This window comes from Kogia breviceps, chromosome 12 (assembly GCF_026419965.1).
Source record: "Kogia breviceps isolate mKogBre1 chromosome 12, mKogBre1 haplotype 1, whole genome shotgun sequence".
NCBI classification, from domain to species: Eukaryota; Metazoa; Chordata; class Mammalia; order Artiodactyla; family Physeteridae; genus Kogia; species Kogia breviceps.
Window position 1 is genome coordinate 88,282,465 of NC_081321.1, and position 17,064 is coordinate 88,299,528.

General features: G+C 37.4%; 1 protein-coding gene across 2 annotated transcripts; it reads left to right on the forward strand.

The window, feature by feature from the left end:
- The first annotated feature begins 16 nt into the window (after positions 1–16).
- Positions 17–16,455, forward strand: TMEM263 (transmembrane protein 263). 2 transcript variants are annotated; one of them, XM_059082026.2, is made up of 3 exons: positions 17–438; positions 10,331–10,400; positions 13,649–16,455. In XM_059082026.2, exons 2-3 carry the CDS (start codon positions 10,337–10,339, stop codon positions 13,933–13,935), a joined length of 351 nt encoding a protein of 116 aa, XP_058938009.1. In that variant the 5' UTR covers positions 17–438; positions 10,331–10,336; the 3' UTR covers positions 13,936–16,455. The 2 variants fall into 2 exon arrangements, with proteins under 2 accessions (XP_058938009.1, XP_066866150.1); XM_067010049.1 differs by lacking the exon at positions 10,331–10,400 and having other exon boundaries at positions 207–438.
- The last annotated feature ends 609 nt before the right edge of the window (positions 16,456–17,064 follow it).

Genomic DNA, 17,064 nt, shown 5'->3' on the forward strand with positions numbered 1-17,064 from the left:
GGCGGGACCTGGGTTCTCGCGGTGTCACCAAGCAGGCGAAGAGGCGGGAGTTGGCCGGCGGGGCGGGAGGGAGCCTCGCGCGTGCGCACGTCGGGAGCCGACAGGCTGGGGGTGGCTGCGAGGGCTGGGCAGTTCGAGAAACGGGTGGGCGTGTGCCGGATAGGAGCGGGAGGGGCTCGGGGTGCGCGTGCGCGTCGGAGTGCAGGTCGCGGGAGGAGGCGGGAGCGGAGGAGGCGGTGGAGGGGGCGGGTCGCGTCCGGCGCCACGTCCGCAGCCAGAAGCCACCGTCGCCAACCTTGTCTTCTGGCTCCACAGCCAGAGGAGGCGTCTCCGGAGCCCGCAACTGCCCCGGGCTGTGCCCGCCGCTCAGGCCGCCTCAGCCCTCCTAGGTGCTGCCCGCTCCTCCGCCTGGCCCAGGCGCCGGCCCCCGACCCGGCGGTGAGTAAGTCGGGCCGGGAGGGTAGGGGGCGCCGTCCCGGCTTCTTCCTGCCCTCCTCTCTGTTGCCTTTTTCCGTTAGCGCTGTTAGCTCTTCTGCATCTCACCGTCTCCCTGCCCGGGCCTGGGTGCCCGGATCGGGGCCTTTTTTTGGGGGGGGGGCGGCTGCTGCTTAGCGGGGAAGGGGGATGGGCGGGACGATGTTGGGGGCGGGTGGAGGTTCGCTGGCCGGGTTACCCACTTTTACGTGTCTGATTCCCCCGCCGTGGTTTGAGATTGAGGACCCTCCTTGGACGCTTCCGCCTGACTTCTTAGCTCCTGGGGTATCAGGCCGGGGAAATGGGGGTGGGAGGGCGCCAGCAGCCTGCGAGAGGAGAGGGATGCGGCAGTGGGGCTGCGTGCTGGGCTTCCCCGCCCCGCTAACTCCTAATTTGTTGATAAACCACTCTCTTGGGTTCAAGTACACGATCTTTGAACAGTGGACATTCTCGGTGTTCTTCCCAGGTAGCCCTACCCCCACACTTGACCTGAACTTGGAAGTGTAGCAGTGGAGAGAGGTACTGACGGCGCCGGGTGGTGACTGGGGGACTGCTGGAGCACCCACCAGTGCCATCACTGCCTCCCGTGTCTAAATAAAAACCGTGCCTGCTATGCGCACGCAGCCTCAAGACTGGTCTCCAGGTTTCCACTTAGGATCAGGTCCCCTATCCTATTCACCTCTTGTACGTTAGAAGACATAGGAATTCTGGAACCCTGTGGGAGTGGGGTTTGCTGGGTGTACGACGTGGAGCGGAGGGAGGAGGTGCTGAGCTCAGCCCTAGCCAGGGCTCCTCCAGGGTCATTTTCTGCCTCTCCTGCCACGTCACTCCCTCTGCTTTAAAAAAAAAAAAAAAAAAGAAAGGAAAGGAAACTTGCTAGTGCCCAAAGGGATCAGTGGGGGGCAGGGGGGGGCTCCGGAAGGGGCCACCGGCAAAGGTTTAGAAACACCTAGAGAAGGAGGAGAGTTTATTTGATTTATTCTGCTCTTGTGGACTAATTCCAAATGAAAACACTTTATTTACTATCTGTGATTATTTGTTCTATACTGTTGTTTAACCTTTAAAACTTCCACTGGTTTGGGTGCTCTAAAGGGCTCCCCAGGAATATTGATATCACATCAACAGGTATATGTCTGCGTGTATGTGTCCATGTCTGTTTTTTAAAGAAAGAAGGAAGTAACTTTTAATAAACTCATGCATCCTATTTTGATTTTTTTCACTTTCATTTCTTTAGTCTTTGTTATAACATATGTACTAGAAAGCAAGCTCAGAAAAAATATGCCCTTATGTAGAGAACATCGTTAGAAAAATATAAGTAGTTCTTGTGTGTGGTTCTCTTTTTTTTCTTTTTTCTTTTAAACTCCAGGAAAATCTTTACCTTTCTTTGCTTTAGTCATTGAGTGGTTGTTGTTTTGCTACTTCCTGAAGGTATCTTACTGGTTTATATATAAACACCCTCAGAGTAGGGCCTTGACATTCTCATTCAGGCTGAAACTTCAGTGTCTAACACAGTGTCTGACCCATAGTAGGGACATAAATATCTATTGAACTAATGAGGTATAATGTAGTGAAAATGACTGGTGTACTGGTTATTTGGTTTGATAGGTGATTGTAATTCTCCTTGATGTTTCATTTAAGGGCAACACTTAAAAATTGCCATTTTGATACTGTCAGTTGTTACTTGTCACTAGGTGTAAGTTTTAGTGGCAGATTACTTTTTCTTTCCTGCCACATTCAGTGCATTTCTTGTAGTTCACTTGCTGTTGATGTAATGGGCAGGGGCCATTTTTTAAAGCAGCATGTTCAGGATAGTTGGTTAACTAGAGAAGCCTAAAAACAGTAAGCTGGTGTTTTAATATACGCAGTTTGTTGGTGTATGTGAGTTAAAGCTCTGTATAAATGTATTTTTTGAAGCTCCTTATAGTTATTTGGCAAAGAAGCTAAAGCATGGGAGTGAGGATGTGGCAAAGTTCCTATATATAAAATATGTAGAAACATATAGCTAATTCATTTATAGTCTTTTTCTTACAGGGAAATAGACAGTTACTGTTGAATAAGAAATTTTTGAAGTGGCTTCGAAGGTAAACTGTTGTGTATTGTATTTTGTAGTTAGGCTTCATATACAATGTATTAGTGCTTCTTAACTTCCCTTGGTACACAGAGGGGTGTTGCCATAGGCACATTTGAGTACTATTTTCAGATTTTGTTTTTATTATTAATGAAAACTTTATATATAAAATGTTACAGATCTCCACAAACAACATTGATTCACCTGTTTTCCTTTAAAAAAAGGGGGGGGGGGTCCATTGTTTACTTATTTCTATTATTAGAAGAAATTACCCTCTAGGGAATAGTGTTGTTATAAATCCTTGCTCAATATACTTACCAGCTGCTTATATCTATGATACTGTTGTACTGGACAAGAATTATTTCTCCCTGGCCTAAAATGCTTAAAGGAACTGCTGATGAATTGCAGACTATAGCAAAGAACTCTTTCACATTTCATAATTTCTTTAAAGAAAAACATACTTATGACCAGTTTTCATTGGTACTGTTAATAGTTTGTTCACGTCAGGACCAAATGGTAAAACTGATTTATGTCCATAGAGTAAGTTAAATTATTTGTGCTGATCTCAAGGCTGTTTTCTGTCTTTATTGCCTTCCTTAAGAAACTATGTTTTTTAGTAGAAATTTCTGTGCATTATGAGTTCCTATAGAGCAGACTTTTTTTTGTTTTTGAATGAAACTAAATTGATAAATGCTGGTAAAGTATATAACCATTGGATTGTAAACTCTGGCTTAGTGTAGTCCTCTGTGTGTTTAATCACACTGAAACCTTTAGTTCCTAGCAGGGTGCCTGGCACATAGCAGGGACCCAAGTATATGTTGAGTTTAGGGCAGATGGTTTGCATAGAATTTAATAATGTTGTTTAAGGGTAACATTTTTAAATGGTGTTTTTGATACTTTTACTGTCAGTTGTTATTTGTCTTTATGTGTATGCTTTAAAATTTTACTAAGCAGATCATTTACCTCTTCCAGTTTTAGGAGATTAGGGCCATATTTGTCTTCACAATTCCTAATTTAAGAGAAAAAAATGTAATGATGATAATGAACAGCATGGTAATATAAAAAGCATTTCTCCTAGTGATAAAGTGATAATATCCTAAAGAGGTAATATCACTAAAAGTTTGGCACATATATGTATGTAGAGGTTGGGAATGGTTTATGTGAGTAAAAAGTATAGATGGCATTACAGATAGTTAAGGATTTTAGCAAAAATACCTTTATAAGGTAACTTGGTGTCTTATGATCAAATTAGGGATTCAGAAAAATATATTCCATATACTTAGAGCTTTTGAATAATTTTTATTACCCTAAGAGTTCTGTAGGAATTTGAATACTACATACTTGCTGTTAATACAAGTGATATGCAAGAAACTTAAACATTAAAATATATGTATACAAAACAAAAATCAATCTCTGTGGCCTCTTAGGGCTTTCAAAGCCAATTTCTTCTGGTCTAGGTATCCAGGCTTCTGGCCTGCACAACTTCAGATTTTCTACTTTATTGATAGTCCTATTTGTAACTCTTGGTAACACTAGTATACGTAACTGTGAATGTAATTTAAGAGTGGCATAAACTCAGGGGAGGTGGGAGCGTGGTTGGGCAGGGAAGAGAGAGCTGGTGAATCTGAGAGTATACCCTAAAGAAGCTCCAGGCAAGAACGAAATTTCTTGAAAGTCTAGTTATCTTAAAAAATTCCCAAGCACTTTTCATTTAACTTTTTAATTCGTGTGTATTTAAAAGCAAAACTATTTTAAATTACTGTGTAGTTAAAATTCATGTCTCTCCTGTTGTTCTTGAAGCCCCTGGAATAGCACTGCCTATTCTTAAAGAAGTACATTTGAAGAGCATGAATGTAGCTTGAAGTTATCGTTTTTTTTTTTAAACCAAAAATTTGGACCATATATTGGTATGCATCTTTTCTTATGATGCTTAAAGTTAATGTGGATACAGATGATATTTTTATCCCATTTATTACACAAATACTATGTGTCAGCTTACAACCAAAACATGTGCTTAAAAAAATTGGTAATAGTATAAATAAGATTTTCAAACTGTAAATCAGGGAAAAGAGCTGTAAGAGTGGAGGTCTTTGTGTGCTGTCAGGACCGGGCGGGGGGAGGGTGGGGGAACATAACCGTGAATAAAACTGAGTGATCTTTTCTTCAAGTCAGCACTTTGTGATTCAAGAACATTGTTTTTTAGGTGATCAACTTGATTTGAGGATAACAATAACTACCTACAATAACTAGGTAGATGAACTGTATCATCTTTAAAAATATCCTTTATGAGTATCACTGATTTCTAAGACTTAAAAATATGTATTATTCTTTAATTACACGATCAATACATGTTTATGGTAGAATATTAAAATGTAGATGTTAAGTATATATATTTCTCTCTGTGTAGAAGTACTATATATCTATTCCCCCCATATGTATAATTTCTACACCCTAGTGGCAATCTTTGTTAACACTTCGGTATATTTACTTTGTCTTTTTATACGCACTTAAAAAAAAATAGTATCATATGATACATGCCTTTTATATCCTCTAAATACAACATTAACATTTATCCATAGTATTTGATCTTCAGAAATTATTTTAATGTTTGCATTGTATGTATCTTTAGGAAGCTTATATATTCATCTCTTGCCTTCCATGAGGCTGTCTCATTTGACTATTTATCTTCAGGTGTATTTTGTTTTTCGCTGGCTTCTCTTTTGCTCACCTCTTAAACATGAACAGTCCATATAAGCTTATCAGTCTGCTCTCTTACTACTCTTTTCCTTGATCATATCACTCACCCCCTGCAGCTTCAACTATCACTTTAGACCATTCTCAGGACCTCAACTCTTACTCTGACTTCAAGCTGACTTTCAGGCCCTTTTAAATACAATTGCCTGCTAAAAGTCTCCTGTAGATGGCCTGAAGGCATCTCAAATAGCTGTTCAAGAACAAGTCCTTTCACTGAATCGGTAGTCACCAATACTGTGTACACTTATTTGTTAAGTGTTCTTGCCACAATAAACATTTAAAAAAATGTCCATCTTTTCCTCTCCAGTCGTGTCTTCATCATCATTTCTATTTAGTTTCTCATGCTAGAAATTTTACACCCTATATTCTCCTTTTATCTCATATTAATACCCAAGTTATGTTCTACTCATACAAAAAAGTCAAGTATTTGAGTATCCGCCACACATCAGGCATTAATTAAGGCTCTGGGAATGGAGCAGTGACAAAACTAAGCTTTGTTCCAATAGAGCTTACATTCTAATTGTGAGTGACACAAAGTAAACATATATATCAAGTGACAGTAAAAGCAATGAAGAAGATAGAGCAGTGTGTTAGGTGAAAATGATAGGGAAAGGAGGGTGCTAATCTATTATAAGGTGGTCAGGGAAGACCTCTGAGAATGGGACATTTGCACAAAGACCTGAAGGAAGTAAGGAATCAAGACAGGTACATATACTGAGGAAGAGCCTTTCAGGAAAAGATGAGCAAGGAAGCCCATGTTGCCAAGCTGGATTGAGCAAGAGGCAGAGTGGTAGGAGATGCTATCGGGGTATTAGATGTTGGGCCCTCAAAGGCAAAGGGAAGGACTCTGGCTTTTATTCTGGGCAAAATAGGAAGCAGTTGGAGGGTTTTAAGCAGAGTATGACATGGCTAGACTGGAGGAAGAGCACAGGCGGAAGCTTGGAGGCCAGTTAAGAGATTTTGTAGTTGTCCAAATAAGAGATGATGGCTTAGTTAAAAGTGGTAGCAGTAGAGCTGATGTATTCTGGATTTATTCAGGCAAGAGAATTTACTGATGATTTGAGGGGAATGTAAAACTGGAGGAAATCAAGGGTGAATCCTAGGATTTGGGTCCAAACATTTATTTAGACAGGAAAAATTGGCAGAGTTCAGACTGCTATTCCATCTCACTGGACTACTCTAGTAGCCACTTAGTGGATTTAATCTGTGTCCTTCCATCTGATCTTGCTTTCGTTAGCTTCTTAAAACACAGATCTGACGTGTTACTCGGCTGATGGCTCCTCATTGCCTACTGGCAGAATAAAGTCAGTTCATACTACTTAGATGAATTGCATACGTCTTTTATGCTATCATTGTATAAAGCAGCTCTACTCTTTTAAAATGAAGGTCTTTTTCATTTTTAAATTACAAGATAGGTATATGTGGAAAAAAATATTTTTTTAAAGGGATTCTGTATTAGGAGGAAAAGGTTAAGACTTTTGGTAGAGATATGTGGGATATATACAGAAAAGCAGTTTTTAAATGTATGCAGTTACTAGCACACCTGTTTTAAAACTCCAGCTAAAATTTGTAAGATGTATGTGTGTATATAGTATCCCCATATTTCTGTACAGAATACTATGACATCTGTTGATTAGTTGATCAGCCAGATGATCTCTTGGATCACAGTCCTGAGTAAGCTAGACAAAAGTGTCTCTCCTTTTGGAATTAACAGTCCAATGGGGAAGAAACTGACTCCAAAATAGTTATTCTTCAGGAAGGGACACACACACTTCTGGCCATTCTGCCAGGAGTTTCTGCATGTTTTGTTTTGAATTGTTAAATAGTATTCTCATCTTAGAGTTAGGGCTGGAATATCTTTAATTTCTATTTCTTGAACAGCATGGATCTGATGAAGTTATTTGTCCTCAGCCATATAATGTATAGTCAAGTTGGGATTCAGCTGCAGGCTCTCTGATCCCAGAACTTTAAACACTATGCTGTGTAATTTCTCATGATCTTACCATGATGATAAAGAAATATAAATATGAATGGAAATAAATTTAATTAATTAATTTAATTTCTGGCTTAAGGGAGTTTTAAAATTAAGGCAAATCAATCAGGAACTCCTTCTCCCAGTAATGCATCACCTGATACTCTTTCAGGTTTTTTATTTTTGTCAGAGATTACACATCTTTAGTGTTACTTTTAAAATCTTAAGTGTATATGGGATGATAATGCTAAATTGACAAACCAGACCAGCATAAGATTAGGTGCTCTTGATCAGTGGTCTGAGTCAGGGTTTTCACTAGAGCAACTAAAAGATATTTATTTAAGCACAGGATGTAAGCTGCTGGATGCTATGGGGTGCAGTGAAGTCCCATGTTACACAGGGTTTAGGTTTTAAAGACATTTCAAGTTGAATTACATGAAGTTAAATTACCTTTGAAAAATCCCACTTCTCACACTGCTACCTCTGCCACCCTCATTTGCCACCAGTGTTTTTTGACTGAATTATTGAAATATAGAAGGAAATATGAATGACTTTATCTGATCATTTGGTGCTGAAAGCAGTAGGAGTCATAAAGGAAAGGGGAACTTCCCTGACCCTTCTTTGACCACTTAAAATTAGTTCTGATAAACGTTGCAATACGTGTGAGCCTTGAAAACATTAAGTCTCCCAATTGGTCTTTCTGTCTCTGTTCTTGCTTTCTGATTGCTTGTTCTCCCCACACAGCCAGAATGATCTTTAAAAAGTGTAAATCAGAACACATTACCCTCTGGGCAGTGCCTTTCACTGGCTCCCCATCTCAGAGTTAAAAAGCTAATTGCCACGATGGCCTATATGGGCCTATGTCATCCAGACCTCACTCTTTGACCTCTTCTATTACTGCCTTTTGCTGCAGCCCCTACCACATTTTTCTGGCTGTTCCTTCTTGTCTGTAGTAAGCTCCTACCTCAGGACCTTTGCGTTTACTGTTTTTTCTGCCTTGAGGGCTCTTGACCCAAGAGCCCTCAAGGCAGAAAGGATATCTTGCATCCTTACCTCCTTTGGGATGTCACCACAATGAGGCCTTCACAGACTCTCCCATTTAAAATATCATATCCTCTTCCCCTTCATGCCTTTTTCTCCATAGCATTTAACACCATCTGATATACAGTATATTCTTTTTTTTTTTTTTTTTTTTGCGTTACGCAGGCCTCTCACTGTTGTGGCCTCTCCTGTTGTGGAGCACAGGCTCTGGACGCGCAGGCTCAGTGGCCATGGCCCACGGGCCCAGTCGCTCTGTGGCACGTGGGATCCTCCTGCACCGGGGCACAAACCCGCATCCCCTGCATCGGCAGGCAGAGTCTCAACCACTGTGCCACCAGGGAAGCCCCTACAGTACATTCTTTGAATATTTATTTATTGTCTTCCCCACTAGCCAATATGGAATGTTCATGATGGCAGAGATGTTTTTGGTCTGTATTGATCACAGCTATATCCCATGCACCTAAAACATGACCCTAAGTAGGTACTCAATAAATTTTTAATCAGTGTATTAAAGTACATTGGTAGTTTTCACAATATTCTTTTTTTCCCCAGCTTTATTGAGATATAATTGACATACAGCATTGTGTAAGTTTAAGGTGTATAATGTAATGGTTTGATACACATATATACTGCAGAATGTTTACCAGATTAAGGTTAGTTAACACATCCTTCAACTCATATAATTACTTTTGTTGTTACGGTGAGAACATTTTAAGATCTACTCGTAGCAACTTTCAAGTATACAATATAGTAGTTTTAACTATAGTCATCATGCTGTGCATCAGGTCCTCAGAACTTATTCCTCTTGTAACAGGAAGCTTGTACCCTTTGACCAACATCTTATTTCCCCTACCTCACACCCCCCGCCCCGTGCAACCACCTTTCTATGAGTTTGGCCTTTTTAGATTCCATATATATAAGTGACATAATATAGTATTTGTCTTTCTCTGTCTGACTTATTTCACTTAGCATAATGTCCTCAAGGTTCATCCATGTTGTTTTGCAGATGGCAGGATTTTACAATAGCCTTTAAAATCTGTTGTATTATATACGTACAGATACAATAATTTAGGCTTCATGGTTTTATGACTAAGAAATACTTAGTTGACTACTGGGATCACAACCCTAGTTTTCTGGCCAAGCAAGAAAGCTTTTAGACTATCTTGTTTTAATCTTTACTTAGTCAATGGAATATAAAATCAAATATTTTAAGATAGTAGGGAGATTGGGAAAAGAAAGTTTATGTGTTCTTCATCCCAACATAGCTTATTTTATTTCTTAGTTTCCATTATTACTTGTACTTAGACGTAGTCTATAGTATATATATATATATATATATATATATATATATTTTTTTTTTTATAGTAGATTTTGAATTCGTTTGCTACTTCTGTTCATACGAGTTCTAAAAATAACAATAAAAAAGTAATCAAAATCCTCTTAGTGATTCAGATTGGTGCTGTCATATTTATAGGAGAAGAATGTCATGTTTTTGAGGAAATTTTCAGATAGAACATGTTTTTTAGTTCATAGTATAGGTTTTTCTTTGAGTCTGTTGTGAAATAAATTCTGTAGGAGGAGGCACTTAAAATTTTTGTCTGCTAACCCCCACCTTCCAACTTTCTTTCAGTTGGTAATTTTCAATTTAAGTTGAAGCAGCAGTAACAACATAGGAAAGCTTGTACCATGCCTGCCAATCTTTGCTTGATTTAAGGTTTATGTCATCCACTAGTATAATTGAAAGTATTTCTCAAACACCACAAAGTAGGAGACAGACAAGGTGAAGTAGTCTTGTTATGGTTGTTTTAAAAATGTTGTTTATGGAGTTTGCTGGTGGTCTAGTAATTAGAATTCTGCGCTTTCACTGCTGTGGCCCGGGTTCAATCCCTGGTTGTGCGGCTCAGCCAAAATAAAAAGAATAAGTAAAATGTTGTTTATCTGAATAAAGTTGATTAAGTCTTGATCAAGCATATAAAAAGAGGTAGTCTCAGATGCTGAAATTAAATGTGTGTGTTTTTTAGGAGATCATGAATCAGACAGATAAAAATCAACAAGAAATCCCATCATACCTTAGTGATGAACCACCAGAAGGTAAGTATGCATCTGTAATACTAAGAATGAAAAAAATCCTAGTGAATTAAACTTCTGATTGTTTTCATTAATTTTAAAGTAACATAACCTGTTTTCCCTGTCAGTAAATGTGTTCCAAAAATACTTAAACATTTTTAGCTTTTAATAAGAAAGCATAGATATTGGTAAATGGGGACACAATGTAACTTTTATATAAGGTCTATCAATATTTTTCTGCTACTCTTTTATTCTTTTAAGACCATTTCACGAGTATCCTTTCATTTGTAAAGAGTTGGGTGAGGTGCAGAGGAAGGATGGACTAGGTTATGTCATGCATACGAAAACTCACTGCAAGAGGCCCTTGAGATTTGTTGTTAAACTCCTATTATTCATTACATTATAATGGGTAACTCTTGCTTTTTTATTTTTATTTTTATTTTTTTTGCGGAACGCGGGCCTCTCACTGTCGTGGCCTCTCCCATTGTGGAGCACAGGCTCCGGACGCGCAGGCTCAGCGGCCATGGCTCACGGGCCCAGCCGCTCCGTGGCACGTGGGATCTTCCCGGACCGGGGCACGAACCCGCGTCCCCTGCATGGGCAGGCGGACTCTCAACCACTGCGCCACCAGGGAAGCCCCACTCTTGCTTTTTTAATACATGGTTTTAGAGTCTGCTTAATTTATTTTTTAGTGTGAAAATTGTGACTTCAGGAATCATTTTCTTCTTACCTTTACTTCAGAAATCTTTGGAAACACTAAATGCACACATGCATGTCCTCACTATGTACAGAAACAGACTAGCTGTTTTCTTTATTTTCTCTCTCTATTTATTAGGACTAGAAGTCTAGAGTTTTGAAAAGAAAAGTTAGGGCTCAATGAGAAAGTTAGGAAGGACTTATGAGAAAGAAGTCAGGAAAGAGATAAAGGCTGTCCAGAAGCATGATTGTTAAGGAAGAGAACAGCCTCAGGGATGTCTTTATATTGGCAACCTGTTAAAAGTAGTCTGCAAAGTGTATAATTTATATGGTGGTAATTAAGAGTACACTGTAATTAAGAGATCAACAGCATTAGTATTTATCTGATTTCACTAAGAAAAACTGTCTTCATTAAATGCATATACACCAAATTTGGCATAGCAGGATAATACTAATGAGGTCTTCAGCATGAGGTAGTTATCTGTTTTACCCTCAAATCAAGATTTTCCCCCTTTTTCCTAGTGTTACTAACCTTGATTACAAAAGAATGACCACTTATGTAATCCTTTCCATCATAATTTTATAATTAATATATTCAAATGCTGATCTATGTCTTAAGTCTTTTATTTCAGCTATTTTAAAATTTTATATTAACTATGCTTATTACTCAGTTTCAATTAAATAGTTGGTTTTATAAATTTAGCCATTGCTATATCTTCATCAGTGAGCTCTTTTGACTAATCAGTGAGACTTTTTTCCCTGTGAAAGGATATAAAATCTCCAAACAGTGAAAAGAAAATCTTACTCAAGGTAAATTTGCATCTGTGTATTTAAAGAAACTCAATTTTCAGATTTTTTTTTCTTTCAAATATTGTTGGTTTTCCAATGTTATCTTCTCTGATAACCACATTCTGCTAGGTTATAGTAGCCTTGGGTGTCTTAGTTGAACTTATGTACCCAAGAATTTACCTTTCTTGTGTGAGATTATACCTTTTTAGTGGTTATAGCCTGAACTGTATAGTTACCAAGTATGTATTCATGGAGTTTTAAAAAATAAAAACATATTACTATTGCTCATGTGTTGTCGCCACCTGAGTCATTAGATTATGAAGGAGAAAAGGTCTGTGTGTGTTTGAGGCTGGCAGAAGCAAATTTTTATGAAATCTTCCTGCTAGTCATTTTATGCTGGAGTTTGGGGTTACATGCCAGTTTGAGTGCCTCTATTAAACAAACAAAGAAACCAAAGAGAAAGACTCGTGACAATAAATCTGAATTTCTCATACTGATGTTACCTTTTCTGGGAGTATATGAAGTGTTTTTACAAACTAGATACTTAAATCACATACTCTCTTTTATAAAAATTACTGAGGCAGTGGAAATATTAACCATAGCTCTGGTTTCTCCATGTTACAAAAAAGATTATATGTAGGTAACAAGATTTTAAGTGATGAATAATTTTCCTATTTTTACATATAATATTAGCTTTAAATACATTATTAAGGAGCACATAGAATAGAAACCCAAATATATTTAAGTTAGTGGTTCTCAAATTATTTGATCTCAGGATGCTTTCTACTTTAAAAAAAATTGAGGATTCCAAAGAGCTTATGTCTTTGTTGATATTTGCCATATTAACAATAAAAACAGAAATTAAGTATTTTATTATGAAAAGAACTCAGTAGGCCCATTACATATTAACATAATTAACATATTTTTTGAAAAATATGAAACTATTTTCCAAAACAAAAAAAAAAATTGTGAGCAGGGTGATTTGTTTGTTTATGGCCACACCGTGCGGCTTGTGGGATCTTAGTTTCCCGATCAGGGATCAAATCCAGGCCCTTGGCAGTGAAAGTGCGGAGTCCTAATCACTGGACCACCAGAGAATTCCTGACATTGTTTTAAAATTTTTGCAAATCTCTTTAATATTTGGATTAATAGAAGAGAGCTAGATTCTCACAGTTTAGTCTTCTGTGTTTAGTTTGCTGTGTTACTACCTATCATTTAGCTTCTGGAAAATTCTGTTTTAGACTGGTGACAGAATGAAAGTAAAAGACAAATGACATGTTAACATTATTATGAAAGCAGATTTTACACCGAAATGGTCCTGGGGATACTCAAGGGTTCCAGACCATACCTTCAGAACCAGTGCTTTAAATGAAGAAGTTTGTTTCAGTAATGACTGATTGAATTCTTATCAAGGAAATAAGGGCTAAATATATTTATCTTTTTATTTTTTCATGCTTTTAGGATATAAAATAAAGAGTTTTTTATTAACAGCAAAAAAACTGTAAATCAAGGAGACATTTAAAATAGTCTTCCATTTTATGAAAGTTGTCTCGTCTCTAAAGCATTTCTTCTCATAGATACTAAGACTTAGCATTGGACCAAGATGTTTTAAAAACATGTAAAACTATACCCTTGAGGGAAGAGCTCTTGATGTCTTGATCAGATATGTATTTATGTGGTTGACCTTTTCAGTACAGTCTGCTGATTGTTACGAAGGTTACTCAGTGATTTGTACTGTTCTTATAAAGACTTACATTTGACTGTCTTATGATATTTTCTCTTATTAGGTTCAATGAAAGATCACCCACAGCAGCAACCAGGCATGCTGTCCCGTGTGACTGGGGGTATCTTCAGTGTTACAAAGGGAGCCGTTGGTGCCACCATTGGTGGTGTGGCTTGGATTGGTGGAAAGAGTCTGGAGGTGACCAAAACAGCTGTTACAACTGTGCCTTCCATGGGAATAGGGCTGGTGAAAGGGGGCGTGTCTGCTGTGGCTGGAGGTGTTACAGCTGTTGGCTCTGCTGTTGTAAACAAAGTGCCCTTAACAGGAAAGAAGAAAGACAAATCTGACTAAAATATGGAGATATACTTGCTCTCCACAGCATTATGATGCCAGTGGCATTGAATTGCTAAATTATGGACTACAACCAAGTCACCTGTTTTGGACGTTTATCTTCTAACTGCTGTGTTGAAAGTATTGATGACTGACTGGCGTTTGTCTAAAAAGAAGAGACCAATACTAGCACAGTGTATGAAGGTTTCTCATACTTAAATTCCAGCTTTTTATCTGGTAAAATGTTACACTTATTCAGTTGTAACTGAAGATAAGGTATATTTGAATATTTACTACATTAAGTCTTTCAGTTTAACTAAAAATGTGAAAGTTGAATTTAGTAGATGATCTTTACAGTTCCATATGTATAATGTGCCAGGTAAACTCATCTGCGAAGGGAACCTTGACCTATGTAAGTTTGTACCTTTGATGTGCCTAATAGTTTCAGATGTCTTAGTTTTTTTAATAACCATAGTTGATTAGACGAAGAGGCATTCTTTTATTTAAGATGGTAAAAGTAGCAGGAACTAGAGAAGTTTAAAAGAAAAGATTCATGGTTTTATGAGTATTAACCATCTTTTGTTAGATATGCATTATATTAATTTAATCATTGATGCCTTACAAAAGAAAACATCTTTTCTAATACCCTGAATATGTGCAGTTCTTAGGATTATTATTATATATGGATTCTTTCAAAAGTTGTTTGTGAAATCAGTTTTCCCTCAAGAATCTCAGGATTAGTGGCATAAAGGCATTTCTTGCTCTCAGCAGATAGGATAGTGTTTGATAACTGTCAGTAGTTATAACCAAATTGTACACTTCAACCTGGGTTCATGCTCCATCATTAATAAACCTCACAGTGCCTAAGGAACATTTATTTGCTGGTCAGAAGCTATGTTAATAAAAGAGTTTCATATTAAGGAGGAAAACATAAATCATTTTAAGTTCTTAAGAATTACCTAAAGCATCTAAGATATAAAAAATTCTTCATACCTATTTTGTCTCCAGGATGGCTTAAATTACTAGCAGTACCCCTTTCAAAAAACACAGTGAAAGCAACCACAGATGTGTGGGGGCTGACTCTTAAATTGAACGGAATGGGCTCCATAGATTAGTTTTGAATGTAAAATATATGTAAGTGCTTTCTGTGTTTGACAGGCTTTTAAAATGTCATCTTACACTCCTTTAAAGCAGCTGTAAACTTTGTACCACTTTCCAAGTCAACTTCAGGCAGGAAATTGAATTTTTTGGATACAGATGATAAGTGTGTTGTGTCTCATTAATGTCTCATCATGTCTCATTCATTTTAAAAGAATATGACTTAGCTGGAATTTATCTTTTTGTTTTTTGTTTCATGTTCAGTTTCATAAAAATTTTAAAAGTGGCATTTCTCTTAACTAAGGGTTTAATCCCAGCCTGAAAAATCTTAATTTTCCTTAAGTTTGGAAATTTGCCACCATTCTGTAGACTTTTTTTTTTAATGAGCAAGGGGAAGAAAGGAGGTGATGCTCTGGAGTAAGTCAAAACAGCATTCCTGAGAACTTAGATCACTCCAACACCCAAAGCTTAAGGGTTTGTTTGCAACCCACTAAGAGTTTTACATTAATAATGTGAATCAACAAATGGGTAAGAACAAAACTTAGCTTTTAAAAGGTTTCATAAATACCAGCAGGGATTGAAGTAAATCCACAAAGGTTCTTGAACCTTTCTACCATATACAAAACTGGAAAGTCATTAGGGAGTTAATCAAAAATTGTTGTTTATTTCATTCAGTATGATTAAAGGTATATTTGTTGGTATATCTGGTTAAATGTCATAATTAGCAAAGGGGATGTTTTTTAAAAAAACAAAATTAATGGATGAACACTAAATAATGATCTAAGTAATGGTATTGGAGAATTTGTTTCCTGCTATTTGAAAGAAATTATTGCTTCATTGCTAGTTTATATTTCTAAATTATCTTCTTATCTTCATCGGCTCTGCTGTGCTTTGTACCTGAATTTCTAAATATAGACTTTAGTTTACTGTATGCTTGAATATTTATTTTCAACTTTGTCTTTAAAGTTGCTTGAGGAAAAATGGTTGTAATTAATTTCTGCTACAGAAAAGCCACCTGGTACATTTTATCTCATCAAGTTTGTTTTAAATTTTAAATTATAACTTTGTTCAGGAGAGGCTTTGCAATGATAGCAGAGAACTTGTACAAATGAAGTTAGTTGTAGACGTTCTTGTTGAAATGAACTTGCCATTTGATGATATGTAGAGCTGTATACTTGAGTCTTTTTCAGTTTATTTCGTAGACTAGCAATTTGACCTGTTAAACAGTACTAGTTCACTTCAAGAAGCTAAGGTTGTTGTATACACCTGGAGGCATCTGTTATTCAGCTTATCTTTTGAGTGGGTATTCGGCACAATGAGGATAAACTTGTGTGACCCACTTGAATGACTGATCTAATAATGTTGATGTTATGAATTCTGTACTTAGTGAAATGTCAGATGAAAATAACTGATGATTGAATAAATTTTTTTGTATTAAAGGAATGGGAAAAGAAGACATGAATCTTTAATAAAGCACTATGATCTGCAAAAGATGAACTGTTTTATAAAGATCTAAGGAAAGAAAGGAAATTTTAAAACAGGGTAGTCTTAAAATTTTAGTTATATAGCAATTCAGAAAGTACTGTAGCCAGTTTTTAAATTTTTTGATACTAATGCAGAAATATGACGGAACATCTCCACATATGAATTTTGATGCCAACACAACAATGAAATACAAATATATTTTAAACAACTCTAATAAAGATTAAAAATGCAGATTTCTGGGTTTGACTGCAACTTGCTGAATCTCTGCAGGGTGGGATCTAAGACTGCACTTTAACAACCTCTGCAGGTGATTCTTTTGCAGTCTAAAATTTGGTAACTGATGGAGGAATTATAAAGTAGGGAGCACACTTCCCTCTGTCCTAAGCAGCTGTGGAACCAGCTTAGACTTCTTACTGGCCAGAAGTGACTCAAAGGGATGGGAACCAGTTGGAGGAAGGAAGAAAATTGATATTTATTGGGCATCTACTTACCTACCAGGCACTGTCCATAAATTCTCTGATTTAATCAATATGAGGACCTTATGAGGAAAAGTATCTTTATTCCTTT

Coding starts and splice junctions, on each gene's coding strand:
- TMEM263 (XM_059082026.2), top strand. CDS start 10,337: ATGAATCAGACAGATAAAAATCAACAAGAAATCCCATCATACCTTAGT. Junction 10,401..13,648: donor TAGTGATGAACCACCAGAAG/GTAAGTATGCAT, acceptor TTCTCTTATTAG/GTTCAATGAAAGATCACCCA.